At 39.6% G+C, this 19,255-nt stretch overlaps 1 protein-coding gene across 4 annotated transcripts in view; it reads left to right on the forward strand.

Moving 5' to 3' along the window:
- CHD2 (chromodomain helicase DNA binding protein 2) overlaps positions 1–19,255 on the forward strand; it is a 117,838-nt gene that overhangs the window by 37,163 nt on the left and 61,420 nt on the right. For all 4 annotated transcript variants that reach the window (XM_087856660.1, XM_045813077.2, XM_087856659.1 and 1 more), the window contains 10 exons: positions 328–468; positions 1,712–1,845; positions 3,813–4,038; positions 5,531–5,631; positions 6,711–6,755; positions 6,931–7,109; positions 9,038–9,162; positions 11,935–12,151; positions 13,982–14,071; positions 14,885–15,075. In XM_087856660.1, coding sequence (XP_087712786.1) covers positions 328–468; positions 1,712–1,845; positions 3,813–4,038; positions 5,531–5,631; positions 6,711–6,755; positions 6,931–7,109; positions 9,038–9,162; positions 11,935–12,151; positions 13,982–14,071; positions 14,885–15,075 — 1,449 coding nt within the window. The remainder of the gene's footprint in view (positions 1–327; positions 469–1,711; positions 1,846–3,812; positions 4,039–5,530; positions 5,632–6,710; positions 6,756–6,930; positions 7,110–9,037; positions 9,163–11,934; positions 12,152–13,981; positions 14,072–14,884; positions 15,076–19,255) is intronic.

Consider the following 19,255-nt stretch of genomic DNA (forward strand, 5'->3'; position numbering starts at 1 on the left):
TTAATGACCGAGCCACCCAGGCGCCCCTGTTGCATGTATATTTTTATGTCCGGTAACCCTGAGGAACAGTTGAGAACCATTGCTTGAGAATTCATTGTCTCTCCTGTATGTGATTGAGGATTCTCAGCATTAGAATCACTTTTGTGTTGAAAATGCAGATTTTCTAGTCAATTAGAATCTCAGCAAATGGGACCCAGGAATATGATTTCTGACGGTCCCCAGGTTAATCCTGTGTGTGTACTGCTGCTCTGGGAAATTATAAAGATTTGAAATGGACACCAAGGGATAGAGTGAAAACTTTGCCATTTTTTTCTCTTCTCATTTTAGAACAGTGCCCAAACCTCGTGTCAAAAAGCAGCCTAAGACTCAGCGTGGAAAGAGAAAAAGGCAGGATTCTTCTGATGATGATGATGAAGACGACGAAGCTCCTAAAAGGCAGACTCGTCGCAGGGCGGCTAAAAACGTTAGGTAGGTGATGCCCCAGAAGTCTCCATTAGTGTGATGGCGATAGTGTAGTTGGTTAGAACTCAGTCCTGGTAAGTCCAGGATGTTGCATCTGATGGGCAAAAGTAATGACCTGTGTCCGGAGGCTGTGCTCAGAGATCTGATCAGTGTTCTTGCAGAAGGGGTGGTGTGGGCCAGTGGGAATGTGGAAGGGATAGTAGTGGCACATTCTAGGCCTTCGTTCCTGGAAAGAAAACCGCTTCAGGTTGATGTTCTGTCGAGATGATTTAGTGATAGTGTCTTCATTTCATATCACCCTTTCTCAGGAAAGATGTTTGGATCATATTCTCACTTCTGGATTGCTCCTTTGATCACATTTTCCCAAGGATCAGATTACATAATCGGGTATAATAGTTTTATTAAGTTTACTAATAAGATATGAAGCACTAACAGGAAATAAAATAGAGGAAGGGACACATGCAGACATCAGTATTTTACTTTTTATGAGTCGAAGGGCATTTCATTTTCTTTTAGAGGATACACAGGTTTCTTCCGGTCTCTGTAAAGATGGTGAAGCTAAGTCCTGGAGATACTAACCTGTTTGTGTGTCCAGTTAATGATTCCACAGCTAGGGCTAGGCACTGAGTATGCTAACGTATAGTACTCTTTCCTCTGCAGCTGTTGTACATTCAGGAGTGTGTTTTTCTCTCGTGTGACTCCCAAATTGTTTATTGTCTATATATGGTGGGAGGTTACATTTTAATTTTACCAGGAAGTATGTGTTAGTTGATGTTTTCAACAGTTTGAGAATACTTAAATTTCATTTTCTTGTCATCTGGAGACCAACTGTAGGGTTCAAACGTTTAGTCTTAGAAATACTGCTTCCTTTTTTGCTTAATGAAACAGTAACAGTTTTTTCGTTTATTATGCATTTTCTTTGTAGTTGTTCCCCTGTTTATATAGTCATGATGTCATATCACAAAATGAAAGCATAGCCGTGTCCTTGGAGCTGTGTGTATCTTGCTTACACAAATCACTACAAATGTAGTCTGTTTTTATTTTGAACTATGAGTAAGCCTTCCTGCAGTTCTGTATGGACATGCATTACTTCTTAAGTAGGAAGAAAAGAACTTTGAGCCCATTTCAGCTGTGGCTGATCTTAACATGTTGGAACCAAAAGGGTATGGTTCTTTAATGATGTTATATTTGGTGGTGTTTAAGTCTGAAAAGGTAGTTTCTCATTTATTCAGCATTATTCCTCATGCAGCTACAAGGAAGATGATGACTTTGAGACCGACTCTGACGACCTCATTGAGATGACTGGAGAAGGAGCTGATGAGCAGCAGGATAACAGTGAAACTATTGAAAAGGTCTTAGACTCAAGGCTGGGAAAAAAAGGAGGTATGTGTCTTTGGGAAGTAAAATACTTTTTTTTTTTTTTTTAAGATTTTATTTATTTATTAGAGAGCTCACAAGCAGAGGGAGCAGCAGGCAGAGGGAGAAGTAGGCTCCCTGCTGAGCAAGGAGTCCGATGTGGGACTCGATCCCAGGACCCTGGGATCATGACCTGAGCTGAAGGCAGATGCTTAACTGACTGAGCCACCCAGGTGTCTCCAAAATACTTACATCTGCTTAGCGAGGCCCAAATCTTCTGTATTTCAGCTCTGAGGTGATGAATTCCAATCCATGCTCACATTGGTTGTGAAATGTAGAAGTTTTTCTTTTTTTTTTTTTTTTCTTCAAGTTTTTATTTAAATTTCAGTTAGTTAACATACAGTGTGTAATATTAGTTTCAGATGATTCAACACTTCCACACATCACCTGGTACTCATCATGACAAGTGCACTCCTTAAATCCCCATCACCTGTTTCACCCATCCCCACCCACCCTTCGCCCATTCTGGTAACCATCAACTTGTTCCCTACAATTAAGAATCGTTTCCTGGTTTGCATCTCCACCCCCCCACCCATGTTCATCTGTTTTGTTTCTTAAATTCCTCATGAGTGAAGTTATATGGTATTTGTCTCCCACTGACTTACTTCACTGAGCATAATACTCTCTGGTTCCATCCATGTTGTTGCAAATGGCAAGATCTCATTCTTTTTTTATGGCTGAGTAATATTCCATTGTGTGTATATACCGCATCTTCTTTATTCATTCATCTGTCAGTGGACATTTGGAGTCCTTCCATAATTTGCCTGTTACTGATAGTGCTGCTATAAACATTGGGGTACTTGTGCCCCTTCGAATCAGTATTTTTGTATCCTTTGGATAAATACTGGTAGTACAGTTGCTGGGTCGTAGGGTAGTTCTGTTTTTAACTCTTTTGAGTAACCTCCGTACTGTTTTCCACAGTAGCTGTACCAGTTTGCATGAAATGTGGAAGGTTTTCTGATTCAGTCTCATGGTTCATTGCTGAGGGTGTAGGAATATGTGCAATATGTCTTTGAGACTTGAAAATTAAGATAGTAAAGATTTTTTTTTTTAAGATTTTATTTATTTATTTGAGAGAGATAGAGACAGCCAGCGAGAGAGGGAACACAAGCAGGGGGAGTGGGAGAGGAAGAAGCAGGCTCCCAGTGGAGGAGCCTGATGTGGGGCTCGATCCCATAACGCCGTGATCACGCCCTGAGCCGAAGGCAGACGCTTAACCGCTGTGCCACCCAGGCGCCCCAGATAGTAAAGATGTTGTTAATCTCTTAAAAAGCAGTGATATAGCAGAGATTCTTGCTTATAAACATTAAACAAATTTACCTATAATTAGGCGTTTCTGAATCTCCTTGTGAAACGTATCAAACTGGCTAAGTACATATGTGGACGATAGTGAAGATTTTTTTATATCTAATTTGAGGTTTCTCCTAACTTAGTTTCTTTAAAGTAACCTTTCATATAGAAAATATCAGAATATTACATAGTTCTTTTTTCTTTGTCTTTTTTTCACCCAGCCTCATTTGAGATTAAGAGAGTTAGTAGAGAACTTTGGGTGGATGGGTAATTGGCATGGGGTGGTGGGGGGGGATTTTTATTAATATTCTTGGAGAGACAGACTTGTTTTCTGCCTTAGTATGGACCAAACCAAAAGCTCTTTACCATTTTAATTGTGTTTGGACATAAGGATTTCTTTGATTTCATCAGCAGATTCTGGAAAACATTTTAAAGTGTAGAAATTGAGTTGGCACTTTGACAATATTTGAAATTACAATTTGAAATTGTTCATCCTGTATTGTTTGTGAATTTCTGCATATTTTGAAGTCAAAGGATTTTGGTGCTTAATCTAAAAAAGAGACTCTAGATGAATGTGTGCTTGAGAAGCTTTTTCAGTGTCTGGTTTAATACACTTCCTAAAGTTTACTGGAATCCGTTTGCAGCCACTGGAGCCTCTACTACTGTATATGCGATCGAAGCTAATGGAGACCCTAGTGGTGACTTTGACCCTGAAAAGGATGAAGGCGAAGTCCAGTACCTCATCAAGTGGAAGGGTTGGTCTTACATCCACAGCACGTGGGAGAGCGAAGAATCCTTACAGCAGCAGAAAGTGAAGGGCCTAAAAAAATTAGAGAACTTCAAGAAGAAAGAGGATGAAATCAAGCAATGGTACATTTTTGAAGCGGTGGTATATTTGCATCCTTAAGGGAAGGGAAGGTTTTTCAATAATATGTGGAGCACATAGCTGTCCAGGAACTCAGATTTTTGCCTTGATTATCTGAGCACTGAGCCATCCGCAATTCCATTTTATAAAACTGTGACCTGAAGACACTCTTTACTTCCCAGTATGGCCACCAAGTTTGTAGAGTTTAATAATAAGTAGTTTATGGAGCATTTTGCACACGAGATATTTTTTTAAAGCCTTTTTTTTTTTTTTTTTTAAAGATTTTATTTATTTATTCGACAGAGAGAGAGACAGCCAACGAGAGAGGGAACACAAGCAGGGGGAGTGGGAGAGGAAGAAGCAGGCTCACAGCGGAGGAGCCTGATGTGGGGCTCGATCCCATAACGCTGGGATCATGCCCTGAGCCGAAGGCAGACGCTTAACCACTGTGCCACCCAGGCGCCCCACACGAGATATTTTTAATCCTCATAATAAGCCCATGAGATTCTCCCTGTTGTACATAACATTTTGTAGGTAGGAAGAGTGAGGCACAGTGCAGCTTTTCTAGGGGGACTCAGGATTGGAACCCTGGCAGCCAGAGCTGCTAAGCACCTTGTTATTTCCCACGTATGGTGGGGTAGCTTAGATATCAGGAGCTCATATTCCAAGACTCTCTGGGTTCTGGTGCACTTAACCCTGTTCTTAGTTTTACACAGTTTGCAGAAATGGTGTGACAGAAACAGATAACTCCTGAAGCTGTGATTATTGTGTTTTTAATTTTCTTACAACTTTGAATGTGGCCGAGTTGCATATGTGAGAAATATGTGGGAGCTGTAGCACCCACAAGCCCAAACTAATTAATCCAGTTCAACCCTGAAGACACACCTGTCAGTGTAATGTGGTCAGGTTATTTTGTGTTAGAAATAGGGCCAGATGGGTTCTATTTCCCCTTTCACCACTATGTACAATGTTTTCCTTCAGTAAATCCCTTATTTTTCATTTGAGTGTTATGAAGATGGGGTAGGTTGTAAAGCGATTAGAAATTTAAAATTCTCAGAAGTACAGTAGTATTTCATTTCAGGTTGCTCCTGCCATCCTTCTATAGAATTTTGGTGCCAGGAATAACTAGTTTTCCATAAAAGCTACATTGACTCACTCCTAAAGCACATACCTATATGAAAAAAGGCACGTTTCCTTTTAAATCTGGAAGACAGTTTTATTGTCCTATTCCATTTAGATATATGAATTTATCACACAAAGTAGTTATTTTTAGGTTTCTTTATAAAGAAAAAACAACTGGTATGTCCTGTGAGTCTAAAGTTTTCTAAAAGTGTATGTTTTTTGTGAGATACCTGGCCTGATTACTGGTAAAGGATTGCTAAAGGGACAGATGGAAATAAAGACTCAGTTTCCTTTCCTCTTTTTGACTTTACTTTGGTAGATGTGTATAGATCTCCCAAATCTAACTGGGATGTATTTTTTCTGTCTTCTGTCTAGGTTAGGAAAAGTCTCTCCTGAAGATGTGGAATATTTTAACTGCCAACAGGAGCTGGCCTCAGAGTTGAACAAACAGTATCAGATAGTCGAAAGAGTAATTGGTGAGCACATGGAAACTTACTCCAGCAGTGTTTGAACTCCATGAATGAATAATGGCTTTTGGTTTTGGGCTAATGTAAATTAAAAAATGCATTTTGTGGATTTACTTTTTGATAATAAATAGATGTCTAGAATTATTTTGAAGGAAAAGTTAACAAGATTTGCTGGTAAATTTGAATGTGGGGGATGAGAGAAAGATGTGTCAAGTATGATGTCAAGATTTTTGACCCAAGCAAATAGGAGAATAGAGGTACTATTTACTGAAATGGAAAGGTTAAGGGAAGAGCAGATTTTTGGAGTGGAAATCAAGAACCTGCTTTGCTATTTGTAAGTTTGCTGTACTTCTTAGTTGTCTGAGTGGGAAGTATTGTGAAGGCTGTAGCATATGTGAGCCTGGAGTTTAGATCTCTTAGTCTGTACTGGAGATGTAAATTTGGGAGTTTATTACTGTATAGATCGTATTTAAAGCCTAAGAATTACTGAGATTATCAGAAATAGTATACATAGTGAGAATAGGAAGTCTGAGAGCATTCCAGGTTCTAGAAGTCAGGGAGAAGCCACAGGAGACAAGAAAGAACAGCCAGTGAGGTCGAGGGGGGCGCTGAGGGAGTATATTCTGGAAGCCAAATGATTCATGGGGCTTGGGAAGGAGGAAACGCTGCTAGCTAAATGTGGTGAGGACTCAGACCTGATCCTTGAATTTGGCCCTGGGTTTGGTGCTGGTGAAGTGGATCTGTGGCGTGGTGGCGATACAGGCCCGGTTGGGGTGGGTTCAAGAGAGAATGAGGGGGACAGTGAGTAGAAACAAGTCTCCTGGGGAGTTTTGTTGTAAAGTGGGAACAGAGGAATGGGGTAATAGCTACACAGGGCTGTGAGAGCAGGACTCTTTTTTCTCAAATTTTCCTTCCTTCCTTCCTTCCTTCCTTCCTTCCTTCCTTCCTTCCTTCCTTCCTTCCTTCCTTCCATCCATCCATGATGCAAGTTTGTAGGGTATATTTGTATTCTTACTCACAGGACCTCAGATGTCACTCTTTTCTTCATTATAATGATAACTTTTCTATCTTATTTTCCATTTGTTCAGCTGTGAAGACAAGCAAATCTACACTGGGTCAGACAGATTTTCCAGGTAAGCAAAAGCTCTAGTTAATAAATGTTATCGAGCATTTAAGAGCAATGTGGTGTTTTGCAGAGTATTTATAGTTTTGCCATGTAGTGTTTCAATGGTTATACGTAAAACAGAATTGCCACTCGCCCTCCTTTAATGACAGTTGCTAATCTACTAATTTTTGTATATAAAATAGCTCATAGTCGGAAGCCGGCACCTTCAAATGAGCCTGAATATCTGTGCAAATGGATGGGCCTGCCATATTCCGAGTGCAGCTGGGAAGATGAGGCCTTGATTGGCAAGAAGTTCCAGAGCTGCATTGACAGCTTCCATAGTCGCAATAACTCAAAAACCATCCCGACAAGAGAATGCAAGGTGTGCTAATTACTGGCTTTTGATTTTTCAGGGGAAAGAGGTATTGCTAGAAAGGGTTGGTCACATAGATACTGGAAAGAAAAAAATATTAAAAAAGTAAATCGTAATTCCCATTTTGAAGTGAAAGAAGATGAATTAACCCTGACATCAAAGTCAAATATTAAAACAAAGGAAGAGCATGAGTTGTATATTGGCTTTTCTGACCTCTTCATTCTTAAAATTCACAGACCTGGGTATGTCTAATTAGAGATAGTGTGCAGAGTATTTGAAAGAATTTAAGCACTTTAAAGAGAAGTGACAGGAAAGGGGAGAGGCTCTGAATTCTAAGTTAGAGCCCAAATATATAGGCTTTTTTAGTTGCTGGACTGATTGTACAAATCCTTTCCCTTCATTGGAATCCATTGCCCATGTAAAGTGGTGCACCTCGGTAATAAAAGTCTGTTTAAGACGTGGGCTCTGTCTCTGAGAAGTTGACATCCAGTTCATGGCACCAAACCTCTGTCTGTGAAATGCATTGTGTAATTGAGGGGGCAGTGAGTAGAATAAAGAATTTGTGGTCAGAGAAGTACAGAAGCAGAAGGCACTGAGCTCCAGTAGTCCTCGAGGAGGTTTTAAAGAGTTAAAGAGGAGGCTGTAGTACTTGAACTGCCCTGGTCCTTGAAGAATGGGTTAATGCCGGATAGACAGACAAAGGAGGCCCAGGTTATTGTCCTTCCATGAAGAACGCAAGAGAAAGATGTTTTTTGGGTGGGAAGAGAGGAAGTTGGCGAGTGCATTGAGGTCCGGGGGCTCATGTCTTGAATACCTTGAAAGGGTAGTTTGGGCTTTATTCTGTGGGTGTTGATGTGAGAAGAGCAGCAGAATGGAAACTGTATTTAGCTCCATCTCACAGCAGTGTGCAGGAGACTCTAGAGGAGGCACTTAACAAAAGCCAGAGGTCCAGCCAGGAAGTTGCCATAGAAGTCCATGAGGGAAGAGTAGTGTAAGGACAAGGGAAGTGGTGGTGGGATGGAAGGATTGGATGGGAGAAGCATTATGGGGGAGACTTGGCAGAAGTGGATGCCGTGTTTGGTGGCCGAGCATGAGGAGTCAGATTCCGTTTACTGCTTGGGTGCTCAGAGAGGAGAGCTGAGATGATCAGTAATCACCTTATCAAATAGACTTTTAGGATGATACTTCACATACTAGGGTGCTAATTCCACAGAACCTAATCTTCAGGGAAATACTCCCTGAAAAAAGACTTTGTGGCCAAAGAACTTCGGGAAGCATTCCTAAATGAATTTTCCCTGTAAATTCACAATATGCACAAGCATTTTATACTTGGAAAAGTCATGACTAATGAAGTTTAGGTAACTTTTTACATTGTTTCTCAAATGGTTTTAGCCATGGAATCCGTATTTTGTGCAAACCATAGAGACATGGCCCTACTAGACCACATCGTTCTTCACACCCTTTCTTTTAGAAAAGCAGACTCACATACCTGGGGGTTCCAGCTAGGTGGGGGTTGCATTTCAGAATTTGCAAATGCTATCATGGTAAAGTTCTTCTGGGTTTAGTGTATACGGACTTTCCTAGAAGTGGTGTTTTGTACAGTTTAGAATGAGATAACATAAAGATGATAGTATAGCACTCCCTGCCGTATGATAGAGACGATCTAAAACAAGTCCTGTGTAATTATGTTCACAGACTGACTTCAGGACCAGGAATGTGAACCAAAAACTATTCAGAATGCATCTGGCTTTGGGAATACAGACCACAATGAAAGGAGGTGGGGTGGGCTGGGCTGGGTTGGGTTGGTGATGTAGATGTGAAATTTAAACTTTTGTTAAACTTTTGTGGTGTGGTTCAGAGCACATAAATCACGGCTACCATTTTAACATAGGAACAGCAAGAAAGTCTTCTTCAAACCTGGGCTTTTGGTTTTTCAGGCCTTGAAGCAGAGACCACGATTTGTGGCTTTAAAGAAACAGCCGGCATATTTAGGAGGGGAGAATCTGGAGCTCCGTGATTACCAGCTAGAAGGTCTCAACTGGCTTGCTCATTCCTGGTGCAAGTATGTAGAAAAATACGAAATTTTCTTTATAGTTTCTGGCTTCTTTATTGTTAAGTGCAAATAATTACTTCTTTCTGTTGTATATTACAGAAGCAGAAAAAGTATGTGTTTGAGGGAAGGCTCTTCTAGGAGTTTGTTTGTATATGTAGTATTTTAATCTGAAGTAAAGAGTACTTGGTTAATTAGTTATTTGGGGGTAATTTGTCATAGCCAGAGACTTGGCTATACATGGGTATAAATAGCAAGATAATTTGCCCAGATCTTTGGTATGGAAGGAGTTCTTGTCAGAAGAAAGAAGAAAATGTCTGTTTTCCTTCAACTTAACGTCCTGTGGCAGTGCTAAAGAAGAGCCTGAAATCTGCCCCCTCCTGAGATTGCTGTACATGCTGTCCCATTTAGAGGAAGGTCTCTTGATGGTTGAACCTATAAAATTATCCTTACTTTTTGTTACAAAACCACCTTAATCCTTAAAAAAAAAAAAAAGTTGTGATGATAGCATTTGTAGGTTAAAGGTACTTTGAAGCAGTACTCATAAATTCCATTCATCAGTTCAGTTGCAAATCCTAGTCTCTGATTACTGTGTGTGTATGAGGGCCCCCTCTAGGCCTTGACAGTTTAACAGTGAACCAAGACAGACATCATTTCCCTATTCCCATAGGGCATACGGTGTGAGAAGTCCCTTTAAGGCCTGCCTGCAACTCCTTCCCCCACATTCAGCTCTTAATTTCTTCAGTGTTTAATACTAAAGCAAAAATTATTTCAGAATTAAATTGCAGCCTGAAAATAAAAACATGAGAGCCGCTTTTCTCAATGCCAAAAAGTGGTTTCTAGTTAGGGATACAGATACAGTGCCTGCTTCCCAAACCACCTCTCCTCTTTGTCCTATAAAAATCTAATGCAATATCTAACATTTAGGAACTTTAGAGCTCTTGAGGAGATTCTGTTTGTATGATTAAAAATGTGGGTCTGATAGAACTATTCTAAATTACCTGAAAATGGGTTTTGCTTCTGAGAACAGTGAGACCTAATCTTCCTTTAGGATAGTACACGACTAGATGGAACCTCAAGCTATGTAGTCTGACCCTCTCATGAAGGCTCTTAGCAATGAAGAGGTCATGTACCTGGTTCACAGGCACACTGTGTTGATGTGGAGTCCTTGGCCAGCATTCTCTACTTCCACCTGAACAATTCCGAGTCAGCTGAAGAAGGCCCAAGCAGTTGTTAGACCCTGGTCACAGGAACCTTAGATTAAGTAATACACTGTTTTGGCTAATTAGTTCAAATCTCTTATGTTGTGTTTATACTAACAGTGTCAGCTTGCTAGGGAGAGGAAATGTTAGAGAAAATGAACCCTGTTTCCTCCCCATACTAGTGTGGAAGGGTGAGAGAAATAGGAGGGAAATTACTTGAAGGGACATACTGTATCTGAATAGTGCATAAAATTAGGTGAACCTGGGATGAGTGGTATGGCTCCTCCTCCTCCCTTCCCCCAATATATTTGGCTTTGTCCTTTTCTGTTCTTTTCCCCTAAAATTAGCCATTCTGTGGAACATTCAATGTATTTTTAAAAATTTAATCTCTTGGGGTGCCTGGGTGGCTCATTCGGTTGGGTGTCTGCCTTCGGCTCAGGTCATGATTCTGGAGTCCCAGGATCGAGTCCCGCATCAGGCTCCCTGCTCATCGGGGTATCTGCTTCTCTCTCTCCCCCTCGCCCTCCCCTTGCTTGTGCTCTCTCTCTCTCTTATAAATAAAATCTTTAAAAAACAATTAATCTCTTGGTAAATTCAATGTCTTGTTTTTCTGATCAGTTCTCATTAACTTGTATGTAACTTTCAGTTCTTCCTGGTACATTGATTAAGTATTTGTTAGTATGTGTAAACCTTCAGTGGTCTGATTTTCAAGAATCTCTTAATATTTGCAGCCTTTTGCCATACATCTATTCCTGATGGCCTGCCAAATGGGCTGTTTTCTGTGTCCCAGCATACTTTCCTACTCTGGCCATTTCTTTGAGTGTTTTTCTTCTGTCTGTATAATCTCCTCCTGTTAGTATCCCGTTGAAATCCAGACTGTCTCTTAGAACAGTGTTTCTCAAAGTGTGGTCAGAAGAATATGCCTGCATCAAAATATCCAGAAGTGTCTGTTGAAAGTACAGATCTAGATCCTTGAGCCCTTTCCCAGATACTCTCATTTGCTAGGTGTAGGGTGATTCAGAAATCTGATCTGTAGCCTTCCCCTGCTGTAGATTGTCCTGTATTTAAACCAAGCTACACGCCCTGCAGCACAAAGGCCTAGGGAGTAGTGTGCGTAACATTAAACAACCCTGTGGCCTGCAGTGGAATGGGTGGGTGATTTAGACAGGGGTACATGACTATCAGGCTGTAGGGTTCACCAGCAGTGGGGAATAGCCAGTTTGCCTCTGCTTTCTGTAATGATGGAGCCCAAGGTCATGTTTTTGGATACTCAGTAGAACAAAACCTGCCTGCTTTGTTACAAGGGGTAGGTGTAAAAGAAAGACCAAATGCAAGGTGTGAAGAACATAGTCTGAATAGGCTCTCATAGTAATCCAGAGTTTGATTATACTCAGATCACCTGTTGTTCTGCTATTTTATAGCTTCTATTTTCTTCTTATGCAGGAGAGGAAATACAGTTGAGGTTTGGAACCAGTGCCTTGCTTGGTAAATTGTGAGGCATTGATGTCCTTGCTGTGTGTGTGTGTGTGTGTGTGTGAACTAATGATTTTATCTTGTTTTGTTTTTGTTTTTCTTTCTGCAGAAGTAACAGTGTAATCCTTGCTGATGAAATGGGCCTAGGAAAGACCATCCAGACCATATCATTCCTCTCCTACCTGTTCCACCAACACCAGCTGTATGGCCCCTTTCTTATAGTCGTCCCTTTATCCACCCTCACCTCATGGCAGAGGGAGTTTGAAATCTGGGCACCAGAGATTAACGTAGTGGTTTACATAGGTGACCTGATGAGCAGAAATACGGTGTGTAAACAAAAAGAATTGGGATAGAATCTGTGTTATAATGTATTTTGGAAATTGACCTAAAGCCATTATAGTCTTTAGTAACATAATTCTGACACTGTGCTGTGCTCCCAATGTGGGGAGATTTATATATCACAAAAATGCAACTCAGATGTTCTGTAAAACATGTTTACTATTCTCAAGGAAAGCAACGGCAGTATATGAATGGGAATCGCTTTTAGTTGGCTTGCAGTATTTTTCTTCTCTGCAGACCTCTTTATTTATAATGGATTATGAAATGGAGTTAATACCCCATGGAATGTTAATATTATTTTTGCTGTTTGAGCAGAGAGCTACTATGAAAACCATGTTCTTAGAGTTTGTTTCCCAGCCTTTAAAATGGCGAGGTTACAGAACTTTATAAAGAAGGAATGAAGAGAAAGGACAATGAGCCATGCTAGGGCTACAGAAATGAGAATTATTTGTCTGTTTTCAACCTTAACGTGAGCATCAGGAACTTAGAACACAGAGGCTTGAGTTGATCTCTGTTTAGCAGATCATTTCTTGATAATGACTGACTTTTTCAAAAGTACCTGTTACATGTGAGGGTCTCTGCTGGGTGCTTTGTGTATATTACCTGTAACCCTCATGACCGTCCTCCAAGTATATGGTACTCTTTCTAACCGATTGATGAAGAAAGGACTCTTGAGAGTTGTGACTTGTTCCCAGGCCAGCTAGAATGTGGCAGAGCTGGGGTCGGGAGAGAGAAGTGTCTGGTCCCAGATCTTTTCTCTTTAATTACTGTATGTTAGAGCAAACTGGGAGATTGCTTATCACAAGAACAAGCCATCAGGAATCCTCAAACTTTTTGAGAGATATGTTATATATTGTGCTGATTGAAGTTTATTTTTTATTAAATATTTTCATTTAAGTGTCTAACCTAAACCATGGCAGATTCCACTGCTCTAGTTTTGACTTTCTAAGCATATAGCAGTTCTTAGCTTTGCTAATCCATTTGTTAACCATTACAAAAGAAAAAAAAAAAAACCTTCCTAGATTATGCAAAATGGCTTCAAGCACTGCATTCAAAGGTGAAGACAAAGTGAACTCTGAAAAGTTGCGGAGTCAGCGAACTTTTCTATGTGGACTCCATTGCTCCTTTTCTTTGTTCTTCTTTCCCACTTGGTGGTGATCACCTGCACACACACTCCTTGCCCTGTTGACCAGTCCCTAACTGGACAACCAAACTGCAGGAGCTTTGCCACGGGCCATCGTGCTTGCTTGGTTGTCCACTTACACTGCAGCATGAATGTGTTAGTTTTTGTGTTCTTTTACATTGACATTATTTTCGTTCATTATTAAATTATATTTTATCCTGCAACCTTCCCTTTTTCTGCCACATCTTTCTGCTCTAGATTAATGACATTTCTGACCAAGCCAGAGGTTGGGATTTGTTCTACTTGTTAATAAAAGTATTGCCCTACCAAAGAGCAAAGAAATACTCTCACGAAAGTTCACATTTTGGGAGATAGCTAGATAAGTTCAAGTCACCAGGGTTTAATTGCAGATGCAATGCGTGTTTTGGTCGAATACGGTGGGGGTTGGGTGGGAAGAGATGACCGGTTATTTGAATTCTGGCAGTAAAGTTTTTGCTGCTCAGTGATCTTTTAATTCTCTTACTGCTCTGTGTTGTGGTTGCTTAGGTCAATTTAGAATGTATAAAATATTCATTAAATTCTAGTCAAGCTTATTTTTTATTTGGCATGTTTCTATTGCATCTATCACAAGACTGCTGGTGATACAGAAAGGTAAAAATAGAAATTGTGTCTTAATTACTGATTTCCTTTCTAGATACGGGAATATGAATGGATTCATTCTCAGACTAAAAGGCTGAAGTTCAATGCACTTATAACAACATACGAGATCCTTTTAAAAGATAAGGTGTGTAATTTTGTAGTGTGACTTGTCTAAACGGTGGGGTCTGTGCTTCCTGCTTGCCATGTTACTTTTCTTTCTTTATTTAAAAAAGCAAACAAATGAACAAACATCTGCAAAGAATACTAAGGTTGTAAATAAAAATCATCATACAGTTGAAGGGGACTTTAGATCACTTAGTTCAATGGAATTAAACAAGATGAAAGGGTATTGAGGCCAGTAACTTACTTACCTGAGTGCCATCCTGGGCATTTCCCATCATATCATTGTCAAGGAATTTCTCCACAACAGATGATGTGAATGGTCTCTGTGAGGAGGACAGAAGAATGAAGGTCTTTATACCATCTCCTTTCTACAGTTATTAAGAAATGTATGTGGCAGGTGGTTCCATTAGTGATAAGTGTAAATGAGTTCAATTTGGTGGCTCTTGGTGTTTCTGTGCTTCAGGGTTGGGGTGGAGAATAGGCAGAGAAGAATCTTAATTAATGAGAGACTGCAAAATCATGTTTTTTGTTTTTGTATTGTTTTTGCCCAGCATACCAATTTTTGTGTTCTTGCTGTGGGGCATGCAGCAGTGCCTGGCAAAGAGACTCCCCCTTCCCAATACCTTTTGGATGGTGATGCGCTCTTCTGAGTGGACACCAATCTGGCCAAAAACAGAATAAACAGAGGAGTCCTAATAAAATTTTAAGTCCATGAAGAATAGATGTTTCTATGTATACCTTTGTGATGGTATTTGTACAGAGATAATTAATACTTGAAAGTACTTTTGGGTTCCCTTCTGACCTGGTGGCTCGTTCTGTTTTGTTTTTACTTTAGACTGTGCTGGGCAGTATTAACTGGGCCTTTCTGGGAGTGGATGAAGCCCATCGTTTGAAGAATGATGACTCTTTATTGTATAAAACTCTGATTGATTTCAAGTCCCACCATAGGCTCCTGATTACGGGGACCCCTCTTCAGAATTCCCTCAAAGAGCTCTGGTCCTTGCTGCACTTTATTATGCCGGAGAAGTAAGCTCCTTCCTGTGTATTTCAAAAGATGCAGAATGTCTGAAATGCCAATGCCTTTTAACTTTTTTAAAAACAGACCTTAGGGAAAACAGATGGCATGATTTGGGGACAGCAAAACATTAAACTGGTGCACACGGAACAAAATTAGTGAAATGTTCCATAATAAATGTTAGGAGGCACAGAATTCAGCATGTCAAGGATGAAAAGCCTGTTACCTGCTAGATGTTTAAATCAGTTAATGCTTTGGGGAAATAATTGGTAAATAGGAAACCTCAGACCTTCTCACTGTTGTTACAAGGTAATCAAGAACTGAAATGAAGTATATAAGATACACAGTGTGATAAGCATTAATTTCTCGAACCCAAACCTTTGATAACAGAAGCTGTCACCATTAGGTGTTTTCAGATCTTTAACTGTAGTAAAGAATCGTGGAATGTTTTTATTGAGAAGATTTTTATGGGAGAGATGCTATGCACATTTACTAAAACTTGAAGTTATCCAGTGGCATTCAGTGATCCTTGGAATGAAATCTAAATTTGTTACCCTAACTTAGAAGACCCCGCTCTGTGTGGCCCCAGGTAGTACTCTGACTCCTTCCCATCCCACTTTGTTCACCACTCATTCTTTTTTTTTTTTTTTTTTAAATGATTTTTTATTATATTATGTTAGTCACCATACAGTACATCCCCGGTTTCCGATGTAAGGCTCGATGATTCATTAGTTGTGTATAACACCCAGTGCACCATGCAATACGTGCCCTCCTTACTACCCATCACCAGTCTATCCCATTCCCCCACCCCCCTCCCCTCTGAAGTCCTCAGTTTGTTTCTCATAGTCCATAGTCTCTCATGTTTCATTCCCCCTTCTGATTACCCCCCCTTTCTTTATCCCTTTCTTCCCCTACCGATCATCCTAGTTCTTATGTTCCATAGATGAGAGAAATCATATGATAGTTGTCTTTCTCTGCTTGACTTATTTCACTTAGCATTATCTCCTCCAGTGCTGTCCATGTTGTAGCAAATGTTGAGAACTCGTTCTTTCTGATAGCTGAGTAATATTCCATTGTATATATGGACCACAACTTCTTAATCCAGTCATCTGTTGAAGGGCATCTCGGCTCCTTCCACAATTTAGCTATTGTGGACATTGCTGCTATGAACATTGGGGTGCATATGGCCCTTCTCTTCACTACGTCTGTATCTTTGGGGTAAATACCCAGTAGTGCAATCGTTCACCACTCATTCTGCTTCAGCCGTTCTGTCATCTTTCTGTACCTTTAACGTGCCAAGCCCCTGCTGCTCTTTTTGTCTGGAATGTTCTCCCTCCTCATCTTCACACGGCCAGTCAGGTCTGAACATTTTTGCCTCACCCTGTATGACCACCTCCTTTTAGGTGTCTCCTCGGACCACCTAACTGAAGCTTCCTGTGGGAAGGGCTTACCACCCTACCCTGTTTTTTTTCTTCACGGCACCTCCCTTTTCTCATTTCTTCCTCATTCATCTCCTGTCATTAAATTTACGCATCAGAAGCAGCAGGGATCTTGTTTACGTAATTCATTGATGGTCCACATTACCTAGAGTAGTTTCTGGCATGCAGTAAACAGTCAAGGATTGTCACGTTGACAGGGAATGTTCCACAGTTTTTTTTATTTTAACTCAGAAAAGATTTGAGTGCCTACTGTGTGCCATAAACTGAGCAAGGCGTTTTGGATAGCATAATGAAAAACATGAAAGTGGTCCCTTCCCCATGCGTTGTTAACCTTTTGTAAACACTCTTGAGATACAGTTTACATACCATAAAATACATGATTGTAAGTATACAATATTTTTTAGTAAATTTCTCAAGTTGTGCACCCATCATAATCTAGTTTTGGAATATTTTCTTCACCCAGAAAAGATCCCCTCTTGTCTGTTAGTTTCTGTTTCTGCCTCTAACCTTAGGCAATCACTAACTGGCTTTATCACTAATTGGCTCTATAGATTTAACTTTTGTAGAAATTTCATATAAATGGAATCCTAACAAGTAGCCTTTTGTTTTTGGCTTGTTTGATTTAGCATAATAGTTTTGAGATTCAGCTGTGTCATAGAGTTTTTCAGGACTTATTCTCTTAAAGTGGAGTAGTTTTCCATTATACGTGTGTCCAGTCACTATTCAATGGACATATAGGTTGTCTCAGTTTTGGGCTGTTATGTCTGTGTGTGGACATACATTTTTATTTATCTTCGTTAGGTTACTTAGTGAAATTGACAGATTGTTTGGAAAGTATGTATTTAACTTAAGAAGCTACCAGACTGTTTTCCATTTGCCATTCTCACCAGAAATGTTTGAATTTTTAGTTTCTCTGTATCGTCCCCAATACTTGGTGTTTTGTCAGTCTTTTGGATTCTAGTCATTCTGGTAGGAGTGTAGTGGCATCTCATTGTGGCTTAGAATTGCATTTCTACAATGACTAGTAATGTTGAACATCTTTTTATGTGTTCATTAGCCATTTGTGTATCTTTGGTGAAATATCTGTGTAAATCTCTTGCTTATTTTTAAATTAGGTTGTTTGTCTCCTGAGTCAAAGAGACCCTCCCTCCTTCCCTCCCTCCCTTCCTTCCTTCCTTCCTTCTTCCCTTCCTCTTTTATATTCCCGATTCAGGTGCTTTATGATTTGCAAGTATTTTGTCCCAGTTTGTGGCTTGTGTATTTTCTTAATGTTGTCTTTTGAAGAGCAAAAAGTTTGTAAATTTGATGAAATATAATTTTATCAATTTTTTAATGGATTGTGTTTAATGCCATATAAAATAGGATATGATATATTTGCTTAACCTAAGGTCACAGAGACTTTCTTCTTTATATTCTTATAGGAATTTTAATTTTTATGTTTAGGTCTCTGTTCCATTTTGCATTTTTTGTTTATAGTGTGAAGTGTGAGGACCTAAGGTCATTTTTTTTTGCAGTGGGATTTTTGGCAGTTGTCCCAGTGCCATTTGTTGAAAAGGATGCTTTTCTCTGTTGAATTGCCTTGGTATCTTTTTTGAAAATCAGTTGAGATCATGAATGTAAGGTTCTGTTTCTGGATTCTCAGTTCTGATTTATTGATACGTATTTTTGTCCTTAACGCTGATGCCACACTGTCTTGATTACTTTGGCTTTATATTGATTTTTAAAATGGCGAAATATAAATTCAATTTTGTTCTTCTTTATCAAAATTATTTTGGCTATTCCAGATGCTTTGTATTCCCGTAGGCATTTAGGATCAGCTTGTTAATTTCTTTTTTATTTTATTTTTATTTTTATCTATTTGTCAGAAACAGACAGAGAGAGCGCGAGCACACAAGCAGGGGGAGCGGCAGGCAGAGGGAGAAGCAGACTCCCAGCTGAGCAGGGAGTCTGGACACGGGACTCAATCCCAGGACCCTGGAATCATGACCCGAGCCGAAGGCATCCCCAGCTTGTTAATTTCTGAAAGGAAAAAATTCACCTAGAATTTGATAGGCATTGTGTTGAATGTAGATAACAATTTAGAGAGAATGATCATCTTAACCATATTAAGCCTTTTAAGTTGTCATCATAGAAAGTTTCCTCTGCTTATTTAGATCTTCTGTAATTTTTCTCAACAGTGCTTAGTAGTTTTCAGTATATAAGTCATATTTCCTTTGTTAAATTTATTCCTACTTACTTTAAGTGGAATTGTTTTTTTAATCTTAATTTTCAGATTGTAATAGAGTAACTGAGTTTTTTATAGCGATCTTGTATCCCATGAACTTGCAAAAATTATTTCCACTGTTTCTGCTGTTTTTTATTTCCTAGTGTTTTCTAGATAGAGGATCACAGCTCCAAGTAAAAGAATGTATATTTCTTTTACAATGTGGAGGGATGCCTCTTATTTCCTGCCCTGTGGTATTCTGTAGAATGTCCATGTTGAATAGGCTTGGGAACAGGATGCTAGCTATAGAATTTTTGTAATACCCTTTATTGGGTTGAGGAAGTTTTCTTTTATTTCTAGTTTTTGAGAGTTTTTGTAATGAATGAGTGTTGGATTTTGTCACATGCTTCCCCGCCCCCCCCTCGTCTGTTCAGATGACTGTGATGTTTGTTCTTTATTTTACTAGTACAGTATATTAGTTACTTTATAGACGTTAAGACAACCTTTCATTCCTGTGATAAGTCTGACTTAGTCATAATGTTGCATCCT

Source organism: Ursus americanus, chromosome 28, assembly GCF_024610735.1.
Source record: "Ursus americanus isolate L20-20 chromosome 28, mUrsAme1.1.p, whole genome shotgun sequence".
Classification (NCBI taxonomy): Eukaryota; Metazoa; Chordata; class Mammalia; order Carnivora; family Ursidae; genus Ursus; species Ursus americanus.